The following is a 22,273-nucleotide window of genomic DNA, read 5'->3' as shown; positions in this document are numbered from 1 at the left end:
CTCTAGATAGTAGCTTTCAACACACTGGATATATGATGCCAAATAATGGTCTCTGAAAGAAGTGTTTGAATTGCCTTGCCTTGGCTGGTGTTTGAATTGCCAGCGCCGAATTCACGACCACATTATCGGTATCGGTATCGGAGTCTTTCTATGACGATCATTGAACCCTTTATCTGATTTAAATTTGAGAAAGTTTTTATCGACATCAGTACTTGTTTGTCATGTTTGCGCGTCACCTCGTCGTGATTACCTTTGTCCTTTGACAGTCATCCTTCAATTTCATTCAATAATATCCATAATATGAAAGTACCTCCAGTTTGACATACATCAATAATGCTGGTCATCGTGGGAAACTGGCGCACATGCTACAAATGAAATTGACGCCGGTCACCGATCCTCTGTTCAAAAAGCCATCTACAAATAATTCGTAGTTTCCAACGCCGAACGTTGCCTAGCAACTTGCAGCTCCCTACGTCTTCAGCGCTGTGATTGGTGTACACTGAGCTGCTTTGCCTGAGCAATGCCTTGATTTATGATAGTTGAACAGATTTCCGTGCTTCTATAGCAAACTAATTATTTTGTGTATCTCGATCTCAGGCGAGTTCATAAAGGATTTGGAGAAGGAATTTGAGCTGGGTTGCCTGTTATCGTCAGTCATCTATATTCTGTGATCTTGAATTTTCCTGTAAGATGGTAAGTAAATTCCTTACAGATATTTTGCACCCTAAGGATTTTGAGTTTAGGTTTTACCTGATACCTGATAAATGGAATCGGATGAGGCACTAGGATTGCCAGGTAAATCCTTCTGATCGAAATCTAGATGCGTCAACAAACTTGTTTTTTTTTTAGCTCTTTGGTACAGGAGTTCTCTACGGTATCTTGAGACCCTCTTGTGCCGAAATTCGGCAAGCAATTTGCGCCGAAATTTCTCATGATTTGAGCTGAAAAGTGGGTGCCTATTTGTGCCAAAATTAAGCCAATTTTATTGAAACACATGTGCACATTGGTATTAGTATATATTAGGTCCGAGTGGACAATTGTGACGCTGTTGATACGAATATGTAACAGCAAAAAAATTAGGTTTTAGGTTAGGTTAGGTTGTAGGTTTTAGGTTTTAGGTTGGTAGGTTTGTAGGTTAGGTTAGGTTAGGTTGTAGGTTTGTAGGTTGTAGGTTGGGAGGTTATAGGTAAATAGGTAAGGTTAGGTCAGGTTTGATTATGTTTTTTCTTTTATTTCCAAGACATATAAGCAGGGATGCGGAGCCGGAGCCGGCATGGGCGTCGAAACCGGGGGGGACGGGGGGGACGCGTCCCCCCCAGTCGAGGAATCCGGGGGGGACGTCCCCCGCAAAAATATCCCCATGAATGATTTAAAAAGTGACCTACGACATTGGTGTATTGTCGTTTTAGGATGAAATTGCGGATACCTACTCGTATACAAATTGAATCTGCGAATTGCTGACACTGTACCCTTGCTTACAGGGCTGCGGAGTAGATGATTTTGGTAACTCCGACTCCGGCTTAAAAAAAAAAAAAAAACGCTCGGAGTCCCCACTCCATCTCCGACCACGGCATCCCTCGGCCCGCATCGGAGTGAAAAAAAACATGTGATGTGATGCTTTTGTCTCTGAACGTTTCTTGGCACATTAAAAGATAACATTATCTACGAGGTGCAGCTCTGGACTGTCCGTCCCAGGTCCTCGATAGGGAGCCAAAGCTCCAGTTGTAGGGGCGACCATATCCAACAAGGGCTGAAGATCTGTCCCAAAGTCTCAGAGTGCAGTAGGACAACAGCTTGCAGAGACCATGCATTTTACATAGGATATTCGTAATAGTCAAGACCTTCAGCTCACTCTCAAACGGCCCTCTTCCCGTTCGAGGCCATCCGACAGCAGAAGGTCTCACCATGGCCTTTGAACGCTTAATGCTTGAGGGTGAGAGGACCTCGTCCTGGTCTGAGAGAGCCCAGGAGGACTTAATGCTCAGTACGCCCCTACATTGGTCTTACCATGACCCCTACAATCACCACAGCCAACAGAATCTCCAGCTCTTATTCGACCCATCCTCGGGGATGACGTTGACTCTGACTTCAGAGTTGAAGTCTGTTACGATTTTGGTGACTCCAACTCCGTAACTATCCGACCAAAACCGTCGACTACGACCGAAGTCGGCTCCGACCCCGCAGTCCTGCAGCTACACTGCACAGAAGTTGGAAAAAAGCTGTACCTATGGTTGACAGCGGTTTACAGAGGACCACACGATTTTTTAGAGGCAGGGCTGCTTGACTTGGTGGCCAGACCCTAACTGTCCTGGTATCAAACTTATTACGCGGGATGCAAAATTTATGCGTTTTGGGACTGTTTTGCCAAGAGTTTTTGCCAATTTTCGCGGCGCTTCGCGCCGCCAATTCATCCACAGGTAGAGAAGAGTGTGACTAATAACGCCTCCACGCGAGATCATGAGAACATGTGTATTGTGTATGCGTTACAAGTAGTGCATACGCCTGAAATTGTACGGTAAACTAACTAACTTTTGGGTTTTTAGTCAGCCAATCCGTCCCCCCCAGTCAAAAATCCGTGGCGACGCCCCTGGGAGCCGGAGCCGGAGCCGGAGCCGGCATATTTTGCCCGGAGCCGGAGCCGGAGCCGGAGCCGTGAAACAATATAGCCCGGAGCCGGAGCCGGAGCCGGAGCCGTCAAAAAAGGGGGCGACTCCGGCTCCTTTTCTTAATTAAGAGCAAACAATTATTTACCTAGTTCGGTTTGACAGTACAAGGCGTAAAACAGTGTGGTATTCAAAATAGCCTTGTTATACAAATACAGAAGCAACGTGTACCAATCCCATCGCCTTTTTTCTTCCACCCGTATTTAATTGATCGCATACATAGAGGATGTACTGAGTAGAAGCCGGAGCCGCAGCCGGATCATTTTACTCGGAGCCGGAGCCGGAGCCGGAGCCGCCATGACATTTCACCCGGAGCCGGAGCCGGAGCCGGAGCCGATTTTTTTCTCCGGAGCCGGAGCCGGAGTCGGAGCCGTCTGAAATTTCCACGGCTCCGCATCCCTGCATATAAGTATCATTTTTGGATTCAGGATGTCAAATAATGTAAGAATATGAAAACTTTATCTTTTAACAGTCACTCGGACTCAATGTATACTTTCGGTTAGGTTTTAGGTTAGGTTAGGTTGTAGGTTTGTAGGTTTGTAGGTTTTAGGTTTTAGGTTGGTAGGTTTGTAGGTTAGGTTAGGTTAGGTTGTAGGTTTGTAGGTTGTAGGTTGAGGTTGGTAGGTTGTAGGTAAATAGGTAAGGTTAGGTCAGGTTTGATTATGTTTTTTCTTTTATTTCCAGGACATATAAATATCATTTTTGGATTCAGGATGTCAAATAATGTAAGAATATGAAAACTATCTTTTAACAGTCACTCGGACTCAATGTATACTTTTACCTGCACATGTACCGATCAAGGCTGTACTGGCTGTATCAACCAGACAGAGCATTCCGGGGCCTTGAACGCCCTCCGATTTTTTAGCGTCTGATTAAGTTTTTTATTTCCACAAACCCAATGCCTCAATACTCTTAGCGCCAGGGATGCGGAGCCGTGGAAATTTCAGACAGCTCCGGCTCCGGCTCCAGAGAAAAAAAATCGGCTCCGGCTCCCGCTCCGGGTGAAATGTCATGGCGGCTCCGGCTCCGGCTCCGGCTCCGAGTAAAATGATCCGGCTCTGGCGGCTCCGGCTCTGGCTTCTACTCAGTACATCCCCTATACGATCAATTAAATACGGGTGGAAGAAAAAAGGCGATGGGATTGGTACACGTTGCTTCTGTATTTGTATAACAAGGCTATTTTGAATACCACATTGTTTTACTCCTTGTACTGTCAAACCGAACTAGGTAAATAATTGTTTCCTCTTAAGAAAAGGAGCCGGAGTCGCCCCTTTTTTTACGGCTCCGGCTCCGGCTCCGGGCTATATTGTTTCACAGCTCCGGCTCCGGGCAAAATATGCCGGCTCCGGCGGCTCCGGCTCCGGCTCCGCATCCCTGCTTAGCGCACTGTAGCAGCGTGCCGTGAAACAAGGCCGGAGCCGGAAGTTCCGGGGCCAAAAAATTGACGGAGCAGTGTTTTAGAAGCTAGCGGGAGCCAGCGAAGGTCGGGCAGCGGAGCAGCACGTGTTCCAGCACATCAACCTCCTCCCGGTACGCGGCGCAGAGCTATACAAGGCACCGCTTGTCTGGGCACTACTGGCACACAGCGGAGCAGAGACAGACGATTTGATGCACGTGCTGTAGCGAGCGGCCCCAGTGGCCCGCCCTCATCTGGTGCACTGAAAGTCGAAACGGCATCTGCTCGGTCCTCTCCAGGCCCGGGGGTTAGGGAGCGGCGGCGTGCTCCCGAGGAGTGACTTGAATAGTGACTCGGACCAGTCGGACCAGTTGTCGCGCCATTGATGCGAGGCCGCACAATGAACCACCCTGGACGGCGTTTCAGGGCAGGACGGCCGCGCTCTCATTCCCCTCAATACCGCAGTGGGGAGGAGCCAGGAACCCACTGCACTACTACTTAATGACGCTTGGTGATGTTCAACAAGGTCTTCCATACCTAGCTCCACGCCGAGGGTTGAGCCCTCACCTGGGCGGCCGCTCCTCCGCCGAGTAAACTCGGGGCGGCTCGTCAGTTCGAGCACGTGATGACCGGGGCGGGGACGTATCGTCCCGGAACCTCTCCAGAAGTCCAGAGCCGCCCACCGGCAGGGGGAATCTGCTGCTAGATTGACCAGCGTTCCGACCAAGTTCGGGGACAGGGCTTTCGAAAAATTATGCGGCCGCCCTGCGCCGTAAAATTCAGCTGCTGCCATGCGCTGAATTCGGCGCATGCGAAGTTACGCCGGACGTGCGCTGAAAATTTCTGCGCAATCCCGCCACTACGCCGGACATATTCGGCATAACGTGTATTTTTCCAGCCCGGGCCGGGCTGAAAGGTGCTGGCGCCGGCTGGTTGCAGGCTTTTTGGCAATCTTCAGTCTGTGGCCGTGAGTACGCGTTGTGACTTGTGAGTGCAGGCGTGAGGAAGTCGTCCTTGTTCAAGTCGCAGCGACCGTGGATGATGTACGGCTCTCGCGAGATTAAGTGGTAGGTTTTGCACTTTTACATTTCCGGTTATATCTCAGAAGCTAATCGATCTACGATGAAGCCATTTTACACGATCATGGCCGGCTTGTTACCCAACAAGTCGATCGCATCTTCAACACCTAAAAGCTTAAGACGACGAAGATATAGCCTGAAGTACACTAAATTTTCTAGGTGCAAAACCTACCGCTAAAACCCGCAAGACCTGACGTCGTGATCATATCGCCGCGACGCCAGGTATTGCAGGGACGAAAGGTTCAGTTCTCTCAGCCTTTCCTCATACGGGAGGTGCCGGAGTTCGGGGACAAGGTGGGCCGCTCTACGATGTACCCTCTCGACCTGTCGCCTGTCCGCAGCATTGAACAGGCCCCACATCTGATTACAGTACTCCAAGTGCGGACGGACCAGTTCGTTTTTCTGTCGTTTTACAGTACAGGGAGCGTTTTTCTGTCGATGTGAGCGAAGCTGTGCTTGATTAATCCAAGCATTCGGTTGGCCTTACCGACGGCAGCTGCTGTTTGTTCCCTAAATTTCAGCTGTTGATCCACAAGAACGCCCAGATCCTTCTCGACATCTACCACCTCCAGGGATGTGCCTGCGATGGAGTACTTAGCCCGCGCATTACGATTACCTATGTGCAAGACTGTGATTTTGATGTTATTATTTATGCTGTAGGCCATACTGCAAAACATCCTTACACTATGCGAGACGCCTGTGAGACCCTCTCGCGCCGAAATTCGGCGCGAGCGATTTTGTGCTGAAATTTCTGCATGATTTGTGCCAAAAATTGGGTGCCAGCCAATTTGTGCCAAGTATAAGCCACTTTCATATAAAGCACATGTGTAGGTACATATACCAATAAAGGTTATATCACTGATATATAACGTAACCTGTTTTTCACTCACAGGGCCAGCAGCAGTCGGGACCCGGCGGCGGTGATAAGAACAAAGACAAAGAGAAGAAGAGGAAGTATGAGCCGCCCATTCCCACACGCGTGGGTAAAAAACGCAAGAAGGTTAAGGGACCAGATGCTGCCAACAAACTTCCACAGGGTGAGATTTTTAGCATCAATTGTAAGTAACCAAAGTATATAGTAATGCGGGACGTGCTAACCATGCTTTTAATAAGTTATAATCGTTTAAAGTACATGCTGTTGTCCATTTGTGGTGCTTTGTAGGATGGCCTTCTAGCCTAATATATGATCAAATGTCATGCTCTCTTTTAGTGACACCATACACAAGATGTCGCCTGAAGCAGCTGAAACTAGAAAGAATAAAAGACTACCTTCTCATGGAAGAAGAGTTTATCAAGAATCAAGAGCGCCTGAAACCTCAAGATGAAAAGAATGAGGTAACACTGAAGTCTGAACCACGACAATGCATGTCATAGCCCTGACATTTCAGCCCTAAGATATTTGTAATTATCTTGTCAGCTGCTTGGCAAACATGTACCTATGTAGTTATGCTCTAACCATTGGCCATACAATACAGTAAAATCTGTTGGTATGAATGTTATTTTATGGCAAGCAAATGTCTATTTTGACACTAAGGTGGTGGCTATGGCGGTCTTGACGATGCCCAAAGCAAAGGAATGAACATACATAAACAAGCTGTAAACGCATGCCAAATCTGTATTTTGCAATCCAATCGGTATAAACATTCCGACCTACTCCAGCGTCACCTAGGTTTTCTCGTTCTTCTCCCTCTTTCATTTTTCCTGGCGCCCATCTCCTCTCTGTCTCTGCCTCGGTTGCTGCCCTCTCACCCGCCGCCCCCCCCCTCACCGCTCGCAGGAGGAGCGTAACAAGGTGGACGACCTGCGCGGCACGCCCATGTCCGTGGGTAACCTGGAGGAGATCATCGACGACAACCACGCCATCGTCAGCACCTCGGTGGGCAGCGAGCACTACGTCAGCATCCTCAGCTTCGTCGACAAGGACCAGCTGGAGCCCGGCTGCTCCGTCCTCCTCAACCACAAGGTGAACACCCGGGGCGACCGGGGAACCTGTACCACTGTGAAACGGAACCTGTAAACATATAGCACTGTGCCCAGCTGTGGTCATTACCATAGACGAATGGTGATGGTGGGATTTGAAATGGGCGGAGTGCTCCAAAAAAGCACACTGCTTACTTTTTGAGTTTTTGTATAAATGTGTATGCCTTAGACCAAAGGCTGTGATAACGAACATGGTTTTCCTGGCAAGAAACCACATCCCCGACGTTCGGGATGCTCTCTTCTTTCAGGGCTGCTAGTTCTGCTTGTGTGACTTTCAGCCTGTGTCCAACTCCTCCGTCACGTGCATACCGTGATCGATTCTGCAGTGTCCACCGCTCACTGTAAAATGCCCGCCCCTCGGTCAGGCACACACAGTGATTGGTCCTTCTCAGTATTCTCAGTATTGTCTGTCAAGTTCACGCCGTGATCGGCGTCCTGTTAACTGTCTAATGTCCACCCGTCCGTCAGGTTCACGCGGTGATCGGCGTCCTCTCGGACGACACGGACCCGATGGTCACCGTGATGAAGCTGGACAAGGCGCCGCAGGAGACGTACGCCGACATCGGCGGCCTGGACGCTCAGATCCAGGAGATCAAGGAGTCGGTCGAGCTGCCGCTCACGCACCCCGAGTATTACGAGGAGATGGGCATCCGGCCGCCCAAGGGTGTCATCCTGTACGGCGCGCCCGGCACCGGCAAGACGCTGCTGGCCAAGGCGGTGGCCAACCAGACGTCGGCCACCTTCCTCCGAGTGGTCGGCTCCGAGCTGATCCAAAAGTACCTGGTGAGTACGTGTCTGGGAGCGCACGGATAGGGATTGATTGGAAGGCTGGGTGTTATCAAATTTGGGAGCTGGGGCATTATAAATTATTAGGTGTAGGCTGCCGTAGTGAAATTAAATTATTGTCGTGTAAGCGCAGTGCTAGCTTGGGGCAGCTGCACGCTGCTTCAGAGGTTGATGAGAGACTGGCGTTTCGGTGTGTTTGCATGCTCGTATCGAAAAGGCACGTTGACGGCTCAGAGCTGTAGCCCTGCTATCTCTTCAAATGTTTGTTTTTTTTGTTGAAATGATTCTCTGGACGTCCTCGATGAGCGGAAGCCCCCCTCAGATTGCCAACGCAGCTGGCACACGCACACTTTCTGATCTTGATCCGTGTAATATTATCCATCCCCGGCGAAGCAGTTCATTTGCCTTCCGTTGCGTACCAACACCGACTGACTGACGTTACGCGCGCCTCTCCCCCAGGGTGACGGACCGAAGCTGGTCCGAGAGCTGTTCCGCGTGGCCGAGGAGCACGCGCCCTCGATCGTGTTCATCGACGAGATTGACGCGATCGGCACGAAGCGGTATGATTCGAACTCTGGCGGCGAGCGGGAGATCCAGCGCACCATGCTGGAGCTGCTCAACCAGCTGGACGGGTTCGACTCGCGCGGCGACGTCAAGGTGGGTCCTCCGGCGGCAGGGCGTCCGTCATGGTAGAGGAGTGGCTGCGGCCCAGCTCAGGGCCCATAGTGGAATGTGTTGGAAATAGGTGGCTTCGCTTACGGCTTTCGTGCTGTCATGTTTTAGGGGTTTAGAGCCTTTGACAGCGTTGGGGGTGGTATTACATCGTTTCTCGACTCGTCTCGTCTTATCTGACTGACCCCCGCTTGGTGTGACCCCCGAATTCCGTCTCCCGCTCTGTGTGTTCCCTCCGCAGCTCTGTATGACCCCTTGTTCTCCCTCCGTCAGGTGGTGATGGCGACCAACCGGATCGAGACGCTGGACCCGGCCCTGATCCGGCCCGGCCGCATCGACCGTAAGATCGAGTTTCCGCTGCCGGACGAGAAGACCAAGCGGCGCATCTTCCAGATCCACACCAATCGGATGACGCTGGCCGACGACGTCAACCTGGACGAGCTGATCCTGGCCAAGGACGACCTCAGCGGCGCCGACATCAAGGTGCGTCCACCCCGGGCGGGCGGTTTATAGCATGGGTGTAACTTTGTATACTTTTGAGGTCCCATGTGGGACCCCAATGCGAACATTTGGGACCCCAATTGTCATTTTGGGACCCCAATAGTGGAGGCCCCCGAGACGCACCAGCTACTTTACAAATGGAGGTCCGATGTTCATATAGAAGGTTCTCTGTATAAATAGGAGGCCCCTGGGACAAATCGGAGGCCCTGTTGGACAAATGGGAGGCCCCCTGGACAAATAGGAGGCCCCTGAACAAGTAGGAGGCCCCCGGAAAACAACAGGCCCCTGGATAAATAGGAGGCCCCCTGGAGAAATAGGAGGCTCTCTAGACAAGCAGGAGGCCCTAGACAAATAGGAGGCCCTAGACAAATAAGATGCTCCTAGACAAATAGGAAGCCCCCTGGACAAATAGGAAGCCCCCTGGACAAATAGGAGGCCCTCTGCACAAATAAGAAGCCCCCTGAACAATTAGGAGGCCTCATGGACAAGTAGGAGGCCCTCTGTACAAATAGGAGGCCCCTTGGAAAAATAGGAGGCCCCCTGGACAAATAGGACACCCTAGAACTAGACAAACAGGAGGCCCCTTTCACAAAAGGAGACCCCCTGGACAATCAGGAGCCCCCTGGACAAAAAGGAGGCTCCTTTCACAAAAAGAGGCCCCCTGGACAATTAGGAGGCCCCCTGAACAAGTAGGAAGCCCCCCCCCCCTGGAAAAAGAAGAGGCCCCCTAAAAATAGGAGCCCTCTGGATAAATAGGAGGCTCCCTGGACAAATAGGAGGCCCCCTGAACAAGTAGGAAGCCCGCTGGACAAATAGGAGGCCTCTTGTGCAAATAGGAGTTCCCCTAGAAAAATAGCAGGCCCTTTGGACAAATAGGAGGCCCCATGGACAAGTAGGAGCTAGAGACCCTCTCTACGAATAGGAGGCCCCCTGGACAAATAGAAGGCTCCCTTAACAAAAAGGAGGCCCTTCAAAAAAGGAGGCTCCTGGACAAGTAGGAGACCCGTGAACAAATAGGAGGCCCCTGCACAAATATGAGACCCCAGGTCGAATAGAAGACCCATGGATAAATAGGAGGCCCCTGGACAAATAGGAGGCTCCTGAACACGTAGGAGGCCCTGGATAAAGAGGAGGCCCCCTGAAAAATAGAAGCCCCTGGATAAATAGGGACCTTCTGGACAAACAAGAGGCCTCCTGGACAAATAGGAGGCCCCCTAGATAAATAGGAGGCCGCTTGGACAGATAAGAGGCGCAATTAACCAATAGGAGGCCCCCTAGACAAATAGAAGGCCCTCTTACAGTAGGAGGCTCTCTGTACCTACGTACAAATAGGAGGCCGGCGCTCGACCTGTAGAAGCTTAGCTGTATGTACAAAAAGGAGGCTATCTGTGCAAGGAGTCGAAGTAGGAGGCTCTCTGTACTGCACCTACAAATAAGAGGCCCCGTGGGCAACTTAGAGGCTACACCAATCGGAAGTCACCTATAAAAAAGCGGGACTCTGTTGGAATACCTATTTGAATAAATTGTTTTTCTGATCTTAAAATTATTTACTCCTAGCCCGCACATGGTAGTTTTTCTGTTCTGCACTCAACATTTTGATTGCTAGAAGCCGGATGTTTCGTAGGTATAGCTGCTTCTCTATCCTTAGCGTCCACTGACAATTTCAAGTTTCTGTGGTTTTTGGTCTCGGAGATGTGACCTTATTCTTCAGGTGATGTCATGGCAAATGACAAATACCCAATAGGTATCTTGCGTTCGCTATGGATCTTGTGAGCTTTTGATACCTTGATTTCGGCATTTTTTGCCAGTCTTTCCTCCCACCTATCATGGAACATGTTGTTCGATGATGTAGAGATGCCAGGGTCAGGGTCAAGGTCAACCTAGGTCATCTAAAAATATTGCGTTTTAGGCAAGCTGAATTTACTTTCGTGAAGTTTCTTTGACTGTATTTTTGGTAAAAGCTTCCCAGTTCATGATCTCATGCTATATGGACACATTCACAATCGGTGCACACATCAGTATACTGTGTGACACACAGACACACACAGACATACAAACACATATCATTGACCTTGACCTAACTTGACATGAAATGACCACAGCCAGCAAAAACCTAGTCGGATAGTGTGACAAAGAGGTTCTAGCTGGCTTGGCACCACAATACGGCAGCGTCATCGGTATATGATGAGCAGCGCACTTGATATCCAACGGTGACCCAAAACAGCAACATTTTTTAGTTTGACCTGACCTGGAAGGTCAACGACTGACCTGAGAAGGTAAAAATGGGTATCATTGGGTTCATCTTTTTGGTCTTTACCGCGAAGATCTATCTCCAACAGGAACGAAATGGCGCGGGGGGGTGGCAACCCCCCCCCCCCCCATGTGCGTTCTAGGATGGGAAAATGGCATGTGCGGGTGAGGGTTAAGCTCTAGCGCCATTGTGTGCCAAGTTATTGGCAAAAAACGTCATTTGACCTCAGTTGACCTCATTTGACTTGACCCATGGATAAGTACACCAAATAAAGAAGCTCACCAAGTGACATGCTGTTAAGTACTGTGGTTTCCAAGCACAAAAGTGCTAAAACGAAGCGGAGATCTCCAGTATTTTCCCAATTGAATATTTTCCCATAGGCTTAACATTACGACGTAATGACCTCTAACTGACCTCAGGTCAGTGACATAAAAAACGGACTATATGTTATACAACTCGGCGAATTTGCACATACTGAAAGTTTGAAGGAAATCAGTCCAAAACTGTGAGTTGGACAGGTACATAAAGAAAATTCAAAATGGACCATGACCTTGTACCGGTTTTTCTGACCTGGTGACCTGACCCAAGGTCACCCGAACCTGAAATTTTAAGGTCTTATGTAAAAAGGCTGCCCCATATAGGCTGTGCCAAATTTCGCTATCTTTGAAAAACTTTAGGGGGGTTGCATCAACCCCCCTGCCAGGACGAGGGTTCATATTTAAAAAAAATCAAATCATGGCATCCGGGATGTGACGAAAAATAAGTGGCCTAACCCGCGCCCCACTGGGGGGCTATTCATAGCCCCCCTCCCGTTTTTCTGCAATAACTTCCAAACCGCTTGACGTATCGACGCCAAACTTTCAGTAGGTACCTTCGGCTGCATCAATTTGACACCTTGTGTCATAATTTGAACTTCGTACCTACCATAGGTCGGCCAGAAATGACGTCAGAGTGACGTCATGTTCGGCCGATTTCGACGCAAAACATTGAACCACGGCAATCGCTCCCAAGAGCTCAGTTTTTAAGCTAGATCCAATTTCTTTGCATGAGAGGACTCAAAATAGACTGCGCTATCAAACTGTAATCTCGGATTTTCGTAATTTTGAAAATTTCGAAAATCTAATATAATAAAATTCAAAATTTATATTTTTACATTTTTTTTCAAAAAGTTTTTGACTTTTTGAAGAAAAAAAAACGGAATATATATGATAGAATGCATTAATATGACTAACTCTAGCAAGTTTAAGCTAAATATCTTCAAAAATGGCCAAGTTATACGCATTATTGCAAAAAATTCACAATTATTAATTTTTCAAATCAATTTTTCAGCACGTATTTGTCATCGTACGCCAATATAAATAGCACCATCGTGTTCCTGAGCTCAAACTGCATCCCATAGACACCTTTTCTGTTGAAAAATTTTAACTTCAAAATTTGACCTTTTTTGACCTGAAAGTGACCTGACCTAAGCTAAATTCGACTCAAAATGGCTTCGAATGACACAGACATCAAATTCGAAATGTTTGGCCTAAATGGACCATAAAACATGTGTCACGTGACCGACGCATGATATAATATTTTCGTGACCTGTGATGACCTGACCTTGACCTGAAAATCAAAGTACAAGTTTGGTACCCTCAGGGTATCTAGAGCATCTGTTCACGAGTGTGTGAACCAAAAATGAGCCTGATCTGACTTGTAAGACGGCGGTCAGAGCCCAAAACGTGAACAAGCCAAAATGCTAATAATTTTTACTTTGACCTGACCTGTGACGTCATCGGTGACCTTGAGGTCAATAAAATTAGGTTTCGTTCGACAGTTTTTCCGGGGCTATCAGACGCCGTTTGAATTTTGACGATCGGCCCAGTAGTTTCGGAGTTAGGAGGGGGGCTATGAATAGCCCACCCCCCAGTAGGGCGTGTTATACGCAGGGTTGTATACGACTCAATCAATAGCAATCAATTCAATCACGACAAATTTGGGAAACCAATCAAATCAATCAAGTCAGAGCAGTTTTCGGGAATTGATTCAATCGACTCAAACGCGACAATGAAAGGAATCAATCAACTCAATCAAACGACTCAAACCAAGATAAACATTAGGTTTTTTGCCCCACCAACTTGGAAAAGTGTCCATAGCAGTCTGGTGTACCTACCTACCTACCTACCTACCTACAGAAGAAATATAAAAATATTGTCATTTAAAATTATAAATTGCCATGCCATTCAAAGTTTCTATGTAATAAGGAAGGATACCTAGTGATGGACAGGTGGATCATGATATTGAGGTTCAATGGGTAGAATTGTAGCAGAAGATTCATTTAATGGGTGCAAAATAACCCAGTAGTTGACTCGCCCCTTAACCCAAATTACCACCTTTCACCTAAAAGTTGTCAATTTAATTTTGGCCATATTCCAACTCAATTTACACTAAATATCAGATATTGCAGTTGAAAGTTGGCTGCTCGGATTTTGGCAGTGTTCGTGATTTGGCCATTTACCCTACACCATGTCTATTTTAATGGATAATATGCATCAATAACATATTAACCATAGGGAAATAGAAATAAATATCTTACCTGCATGTGACGGTTTCGGTTAGACAGAGACTGACGGGCAGCCTGAAAAATCTTTCCACACAATGTGCATTTGAGACGTGGGATGTTGTCAGATTGGGAAGGAAGAGATTTGAAGTATTTAGCGGTCCACGACTCTGGACGTGGCATGTCAATGTTAGGTACCTATGTGAAGAATTCAAAACATTTTATTGCAATACAATTTGAAACTGTTAGGACTGGGGGATAGGGATGAGGATGAAAAATATATTTAAAAGGAAATGGAGAGGACAGGGACTCTGGAACCACAGGATAAGTTAAGGACAAAGGAAGTAGGAACAAGGAAAATTAAAACGCGAAAACGGCACAGTGCGACTGCGAATCAAAGAAAACGTTTTGCCAATAAATATGCTAAGCTTTTATAAATCCTTATTCTACGTCTTTTGATTTTTTGGTAAGATGACGTCATTGATTATCATGTAGTATGGTAGATCATCATAAAATAAATCGGTTGTACAACACCAATTTCGTTTTAATCATTAGGTATTCCATTTAAGACAACTTAATATTCGGTAAAATATTTTAAGGAAAATTAAATATATTGAATATGTTATGCTTAGGCTCTCAGGAGAAATGGATCAACTAGCGTTCTGCTGCACATTAAACAATGCAGCAAATTAGGTATTAATTAGGTACGCAAACGTTATTAGCGAGACGAAAACGGCGCTTTTGTTTCAGTTATTTTTGTAGGGGTTTCAGCACGGTTTCAGATATTTATGAGTTCAGTGGGTTGTTTCTGAGATGTGGAGATGTGAATTATTAATTTATCACTCTTTATTAGTATATAGGGCCTTGCACTTTATCATCTGGATTTAAAAAAAAAAGTTTCCTGCTGAGTGCAGAAAGGTAGGAAGGTGCATCGCCAGGTTCTATCACCAGGATTGGGACGACGGTGAAAACAGGGCGCCTGGGGCGATTTGATCAAGGTTCGTTAAATTTACACGTGACGTTTGGGATATAGAAGGCCCATGAAGCGGGAGAAGTTCCAAATGTCACGTGACTAATATGCCCTCCGGCGCCCTGTTTTCACCGGCGTCCCAGGATTGGAGCAGTTATTGCAGTTGAAAGTCAAAGTTGGCTGTTCATGTTTAGGCCCTGTTCTTTATTTGGCCCTCTACCTCATATTGCAGTTGTGATGACAAGCAGTTTTCAGTGTAGTTTTGTGATCTTTGATGTCATCAATTGGTGTCATTATTTTTCGTCAACTAAAACTTATTTGAACCTTCCATTCAATCGACTCAATCATACAAGTCACTCTAATTTTCGGGAATCAAATCAGTCAACCAGTCGCTGAAGTCAAACGAGTCAGTCAACCAGTCATCTCGAAAAGTCAATCGACTCAATCCAATCAACTCAAAATACGCGTTGAAACAAATCAATCCACGGGCGTAGGAACGTCATGAAAAGTGGGTGGGCCACCCTGTCAAGGGGCCTCCTTTTCCAGGGGGCCTCCTATTTTCAGGGGCCTCCAACTTTTGCCTCGTCCTGCTGGCTGCTTTCAAGTATGACCTCCAAATCTAGCTTCTGAGATCGGGCAGATGTACCCAGGGGCGTAACCGCTTAAGCGAACAGTGCGGAAAGTCCGCACCATTCTTAAAACTTATTCCCCCTCCGATTTTTTTTAGAATCTATTTGCCGCAAACGGCGCATGACCCCTGAAAACCCTTACACAAATGTCTTCCTCGTTTCCCAGATGCCCCCATTAGCTTCATAGGCGCCCTCTTTGGCATATAAGCGCCCTATAGTCATCAGAGACATCCCTATATGTCCCACAGTCGCCCCGTTGTCGCATACAATGTGCGCTTATCATAAGCGTCTCTTTTTTATGGACACTTGAAGGCGCCTCTCTTTGCCATGCCGGCGCCCCTGTTTCTTATGAATGCACCCCCATGGCATTGATCAATTGCAGACCTCTATTGCACGTGGACGCCCATATATGTAGGCCTCAGAGACGCCCCCCCCTTTCGCATTGAGGCGCCCCTATGGGCTTCATAGGCGCCCCTATGGGCTTCATAGATGCCCTTCTATTGCACGTAGGTGCCCTACTGTCTCAGAACCGCTCCCCTTTGGCATGCAGACGCCCATCTTTCGTACGGAGGAGCCGCTGTGGTTCTTAGAGACGGCATGGTGCTCCTAGACGCAGATGGGGCTCTCGGAGTCGACAGTGTGGGACTTTCAGTCGCTGATGGGTGCCCGCCAGATGTGGACCCTCGGAGACGCCGGTATGGGGCCCTCAGAGATGCCGGTATGTGGCCCTTAGAGACACCGGTGTGGAACTCTCAGATACTTCAGTGTGAAACCCTTACAATTGCTGGTGTGGAGCTATGAATGCGCTGGCTTAAATCCCACAGAGGCCGGTACATGGACATTAGAGCTCAGTGAGAGCTTGTGTGGTGCCTTCAGTGGCCTTGTGGAGCCGTAGACATCAACATGGTGCTCTCAGGAGCCGGTGAGTCCTCAGAGTCACCGGTGTGGGGTCTTCAGAGCTCCGAGATACTGGTGTGGGGCCCTCAGAGGTGTCGGTGTGGGTCCTTCAGATGTAGTACCTATAGAGCCTTGAGATGCACAGGTGTGGTGGCCCACAGAGGCGCCGGTGTGGGGCCCCCAGAGCCACCGATATAGGACCCTAAGAGACACTAGTATGACCCTCAAAGGCGCCGCTGTGTGGCGCTCATAAACACTGGTGTGGAGCCATCACAGGCGGGTGGAGCCGTTAGAGGCCGGAAAGGGCCCTTAGATGCCTACAAGGAGCCTTCAGAAGCCGGCATGGCACCCTTATGGGGACAAGCGTGTCTACTTAGGAGCCCTTGAGGTACTCTCATGAGCTCTGTGGGGCCCTACCGAGCCGAAATATGGCCACGGCCAGTTGCCGCCGCATGGCTCTTCGGACTATCATTCTCAGGGGCCTCATCTGCCTAGTTCGAATAGAAGGGCCTCTCAGACCATCAGTCTCATGGGCCTCATCTGGCTAGTATAAATAGAAGGGCCTGTTAGACCATCAATCCCAGGGGCCTCCTCTGGTTAGTATAAATAATATAGCCTCTCAGACCATTAATCTCAGGGGGTTCCTGTGGACAGTATAAATAAATAGGCCTCTCAGACCATCAGTCTCGGCGGCCTCCCTAGAAAAGTGTAAATGTGGATAGAGAGCCTCCTCAGATTCATTAGGAGTGGACCTCTCTGACTATCAGTCTCAGGGGCCTCTTGTGGCCAGTATGAATATAAGAGCCTCTCAGACCATCGGTCTCAGGGGCCTCTTCTGACTAACTAGTGTGGATAGAGGGTCTTAGGCACCTGAAACCCAGACCACCGGTTTCAGGGGCCTCCAGTGGCCAGTTATATGAACAGAAGGGCCTCACAGCCATCAGCTTCGGGGGCCTCTTCTGACTGGTGTGAATATGAGGGCCTCTCATACTATCAGTCTCAGGGGCCTCCTCTGCCTAGTGTGAAGTTAAGGGCTTCCCAGGTCATCAGTCTCAGGGGACTCTTCTGACTGGTGTGGATTGAGGGACCTCCCAGACCGAAAGTTTTGGGGGTCTCCTGTGGCCAGTATGAATAGAAGGGCCTCTCAGTCCCATCAGTCTCATCGGCCTCTTCTGCCTGGTGTGATTATAAGGGCCTCTCAGGTCATCAGTCTCAGGGGCCTCCTCTGACTACAGTGTAGATGGATAGGCCTCCCAGACCATCAGTCTCAGGGGCCTCTTCTGACTTTGAGGATAGAGGGGCCTCCTCTGACTAGTGAGGGTAGGGGGCCTCGGCTAGACCGCCAGTGTCAGGGGCCTATTCTGACTAGTGTGGATGGAGGGGCCTCCCAGACCACCAATCTCAGACCTCTGACTAGTGTGGGATAGAGGGGCCTCCCAGACCGCCAGTATCAGGGGCCTCAGTGTGGATATTGGGGCCTCCTCAGATCCACTAGGGCCTCTCAGGCCATCAGTCTCAGGGGCTTCAACTGACAAGTATGAACAGAGGGCCTCCTTGGATCCATCACGGCCCCTTGGAGTCCGTGCGTAGGGATTCGTGGAACTTATTTTTACCGAGTTTGTTTATTCTGGAAGGTGACGACGTCCTCTCAAATCGAGACGAGGGGGCCTCGAGTAAAAAGTGGGTGGGCCAAAATACATGGTTGGCCCCCCCACCTCGAAAAGTGGGTGGGCACTTGCCCACCTGGCCCCCCCTGTTCCTACGCCTATGAATCAATCAATTCAATCGACTTGATTGGTATACAACCCTGGTTATACGCAGACCCCAGTGGGGCGCGGACCAAATCCGATGAGAAAACTGGATTTGGGGGTACCCTAGGTTCGGCTCCTGAGCCTCTGGTCCCCCAGTGAAACTTTCTTAGAGGAGGCCCTGGCGTGGTTCGTAAATTACCGCTTCCGCAATTGGAGGCCCCTTATTGCTTGGAGGCCCCCACTAAATGGAGGCCCCCTTGGACGTTTGGGACCCCAATGGTGATGTCAAAGTTTCACCCATGGTTTATAGTCAGTGGCGCCGACATCAAGGTGCGTCCACCCCGGGCGGGCGGTTTATAGTCAGTGGCGGGTCTTTGGAATGGATACGGGGGTAAATTTAGGATCAAGAGCCTTACGAGGAAACTTTTATCCATGGGACAGAAGAAACACTATAAAAATATTAACCCGCGCCCCACTGGGGTCTGCGTATAAAACGCCTTACTGGGGGGGGGGGGCTATTCATAACCCCCCCCCCTCCTAACTCCGAAACTACTGGGCCGATCGTCAAAATTCAAACGGCGTCCGATAGCCCCGGAAAAAACTGTCGAACGAAACCTAATTTCATTGACCTCGAGGTCACCGATGACATCACAGGTCAGGTCAAAGTAAAAATTATTAGTATTTTGGCTTGTTCACGTTTTGGGCTCTGGCCGCCGTCTTACAAGTCAGATCAGGCTCATTTTTGGTTCACACACTCGTGAACAGATGCTCTAGATACCCTGAGGGTACCAAACTTGTACTTTGATTTTCAGGTCAAGGTCAGGTCATCACAGGTCACGAAAATATTATATCATGCGTCGGTCACGTGACACATGTTTTATGGTCCATTTAGGCCAAAGATTTCGAATTTGATGTCGTCTGTGTCATTTGAGGTCATTTTGAGTCGAATTTAGCTTAGGCCAGGTCACTTTCTGGTCGAAAAAGGTCAAATTTTGAAGTTATAATTTTTCAACAGAAAAGGTGTCTAATGGATGCAGTTTGAGCTCAGGAACACGATGGTGCTATTTATATTGGCGTACGATGTCAAATACGTGGTGAAAAATTGATTTGAGAAAATTATTAATTGTGATATTTTTTGCAATAATGCGTATAACTTGGCCATTTTTGAAGATTTTAGCTAAAACTTGCTAGAGTTAGTCATAATAACGCGTTCTATCACATATATTCAGGTTTTTTCGAAAAGTCAAAAACTTTTTGAAAAAAATGTAAAAATGTAAATTTTGAATTTTATTATATAAAATTTTCGAAATTTTCAAAATTTCGAAAATCCGAGATAGCAGTTTGATAGCGCAGTCTATTCTGAGTCCTCTCATGCAAATAAATTGGATCTAGCTTAAAAACTGAGCCCTTGGGAGCGATTGCCGTGGTTCAATGTTTTGCGTCGACATCGGCCGAACATGACGTCTCTATGACGTCATTTCCGGCCGACCTATGGTAGCTACGAAGTTCAAATTTTGACACAAGGTGTCAAATTGATGCAGCCGAAGGTACTGAAAGTTTGGCGTCGATACGTCAAGCGGTTTGGAAGTTATTGCAGAAAAACGGGAGGGGGGCTATGAATAGCCCCCCCCCCCCCACAGTGGGGCGCGGGTTAACTGACATTAGCCTCAAACACATGCCAGAAAATACGTACAAAGCCATTGCAAAGGTAAGTGGTGTTTAGCATTGGCCTTATAATTTCGATCGTGTTGTACCTTCACTTGCTCGTGGATAAGGAATAAATGCTCCTCCTGTTCGACACCGACACGATCTCGTTTGTGCGTTCGTCTCGACTGACCGTGTTTGGTCTGTTTCAGGCCATCTGCACGGAGGGTGGACTGATGGCGCTCCGCGAGCGGCGCATGAAAGTCACCAACGACGACTTCAAAAAGTCCAAGGAGAGTGTGCTCTACCGCAAGAAGGAGGGTACCCCGGAGGGTCTGTATCTGTAGGAGGGGCGCGGCGCGGCGCTCCCGGCCGGTGTCAGCTGTGTATCCTCGCGCTGTTCCGCCGGGCAGGGCTCTCCCGGCCGGCCCGGCTGGCCGTCAACCCTCCGTGTAGGTATCTCCGCGCTGCTCCGCCGGGCAGGGCTCCCTCCCGGGTGACTGTCGGCTCTCGACTGTGACCATGCTGCGTTGCTATTTGAATACACTGTCGGAAAAGGTCCATGTGATGTGCTCTGTCGAGACGAGCGATCCGGCACGGTGCGTTTTTTAACGCTAGCTGGCATCTGGCTGAGAGCTTCACGAATATTATACCCAGTCCATTGCTTAACGAACGAGTGTGACAATGGGCTCTGGAAATCAAACAATGCACCAGCAAATGTACAAGATAAGCTGTTTGAGCTGACTGGGTGTTTTTGATCCTGCTGATCATACCGACATTAACCCGCGCCCCGCCGCCGCGTGATTCAGCCATGCATCTCCCGCTGCACGTGGGTGGGGGGGGGGGGGGGCAGATTCTGCTCTCCTCTGTCAGATTTCCGAACGGATGGTCGTAGAAAGAACTACGACATATCGAACGGCTATCGAAAGCTCTCAACAATACGGTGCACAATTTATTTGCCTTAGTAGGTCACATGTCAGGTCAAGTGTAAAAACTGCAAGTTTCTACATAACTGACTTCGGAGCCCAGCTGGCGAAGAATGGACTGAGATTGATACTGCCCAGACTACGTTCTTGGCTACCAAGACAAGATGCATTGTATGTACAATGTCATGCAAGTGTCAAGGTCATGGACTCATGGTTAGGCCAGGTCGACAAAGACGGGAGGATAAAATAGGATTGCGTATGACTCATGTAGTTTCGTAGTTCGGCCCAGTAGTTTCGGAGTTAGGAGGGGGCTATGAATGCCCCCCCCCCCCCCCCGTAGGACGCGTTATAAATACTCAGACCCCGGTGGGGCGCGGGTTAAAGGGGAGTTGATACAACCCCCTAAGGTTTTTTCGCAAATAACTCGCGTTAAAAGCGGCCGATCGCGACAAAACTTTCAACACCCTCGCGGTGATCAGTTTTACACGTACCCTAAAAATTTCATGACCCTGACCCATATGACCTTTGACCTGTGACCTTCTTTTCGAGACCATGTTTGGCCGGAATCGCGATTCGGCGTATGTCGGCTCGCATTAGCCGCACGTTTGCAGTCTTTTCGTGGTTTCAAGCGTTCAAACATGTGATTTGATGTTGCTCCTATTGCATTAGAGTGGATGTCAAGGTCACCTGAAGGTCAGGTCAGGTCATTGACCTGACGGCGCCGCCTGGGCTATTTCCCTACACGGGGAGACATTGGTCTGGGCAAGCACCCTGGTGAGTCGCCAGGACTGAGCCCGTCCAGGTGACAGGCCGACCAGTGCCCCCCCCCCCCCCCCTAAGCACTCACCGCACCCGGCCATGGGCCTGCTCTTACGGGCAATTCCGCATTGGATAAAGTTGCCCATGCAGCCCGGAGCGTGGAGGCTTGGAGGAGAAGGATTTGAACGTCCTGAGGATGGAAATGACGGAACGGTGTCAGTAGAAATCGACACTCGTTCCCAGACTCGCTGTTCTGATTTCCGAACTTACATATAGTCATAGGCATGACATCATTATTCATGCTTGGTTCTCCAACATGCATTCCAGTGTTTGAAAAATTTATATTAACTCGGCACCGCCTGGGCTATTTCCGTACCCACGACGGCCTGGGGGGGGGGGGGGGGTCGGATCCGACCCCCCCCCCCCTGTTATCTCGAGAACCAATGGTCGTATCGAGCCCCGCGAGGCGGCGTTCGAAAGGTCTCTATGAGACCTTCCCAAAGCTTCCTTCCTCTAAAGATTTTAGGATTAAGGTCAACTTTCGGGTCAAGGTCAGGTCAAAGGTCAAATTCTGGGGTTTTGCATGATTAGGCTTACGGACAGAGGAATCGATAACTGCTGCTCGAAACTCACCAAAATGACCTCAAAGGCCTAGTGAAGGTACAATGTACGTATAGGGGTCATACTAAGTACGGGTCAAGGTCAGGTCAGGTCACGAAAGGTCACGGTTTTCACTTTCTGCTACATGGGCGTGCGGCACATGTTTTATGGCTTATTTTTCACGCCGAATCCGATGGTAATGGTTATATGTGACCCCAAGTCACTGT

General features: G+C 48.8%; 1 protein-coding gene across 1 annotated transcript; it reads left to right on the top strand.

Moving 5' to 3' along the window:
- The first annotated feature begins 409 nt into the window (after positions 1-409).
- On the top strand, positions 410-20,320 carry LOC122370707 (26S proteasome regulatory subunit 4). The gene is made up of 8 exons (XM_043346549.1): positions 410-693; positions 6,031-6,175; positions 6,349-6,473; positions 6,916-7,101; positions 7,587-7,901; positions 8,364-8,561; positions 8,850-9,059; positions 19,974-20,320. Exons 1-8 carry the CDS (start codon positions 691-693, stop codon positions 20,106-20,108), a joined length of 1,317 nt encoding a protein of 438 aa, XP_043202484.1. The 5' UTR covers positions 410-690; the 3' UTR covers positions 20,109-20,320.
- Positions 20,321-22,273: the final 1,953 nt, after the last annotated feature.

Source organism: Amphibalanus amphitrite, unplaced genomic scaffold, assembly GCF_019059575.1.
Source record: "Amphibalanus amphitrite isolate SeventyFive unplaced genomic scaffold, NRLGWU_Aamphi_draft 001162F_arrow, whole genome shotgun sequence".
Taxonomy (NCBI): Eukaryota; Metazoa; Arthropoda; class Thecostraca; order Balanomorpha; family Balanidae; genus Amphibalanus; species Amphibalanus amphitrite.
The sequence above is the reverse complement of the archived record's forward strand: the minus strand, read 5'-3'. Positions and strand labels throughout refer to the sequence as shown.

Excerpts from the sequence above, each read along its gene's own strand:
- LOC122370707 (XM_043346549.1), top strand. Across the intron at positions 7,102-7,586 it reads CCGTCCTCCTCAACCACAAG|GTTCACGCGGTGATCGGCGT; the intron begins GTGAACACCCGG and ends CCCGTCCGTCAG. Across the intron at positions 7,902-8,363 it reads AGCTGATCCAAAAGTACCTG|GGTGACGGACCGAAGCTGGT; the intron begins GTGAGTACGTGT and ends CCTCTCCCCCAG.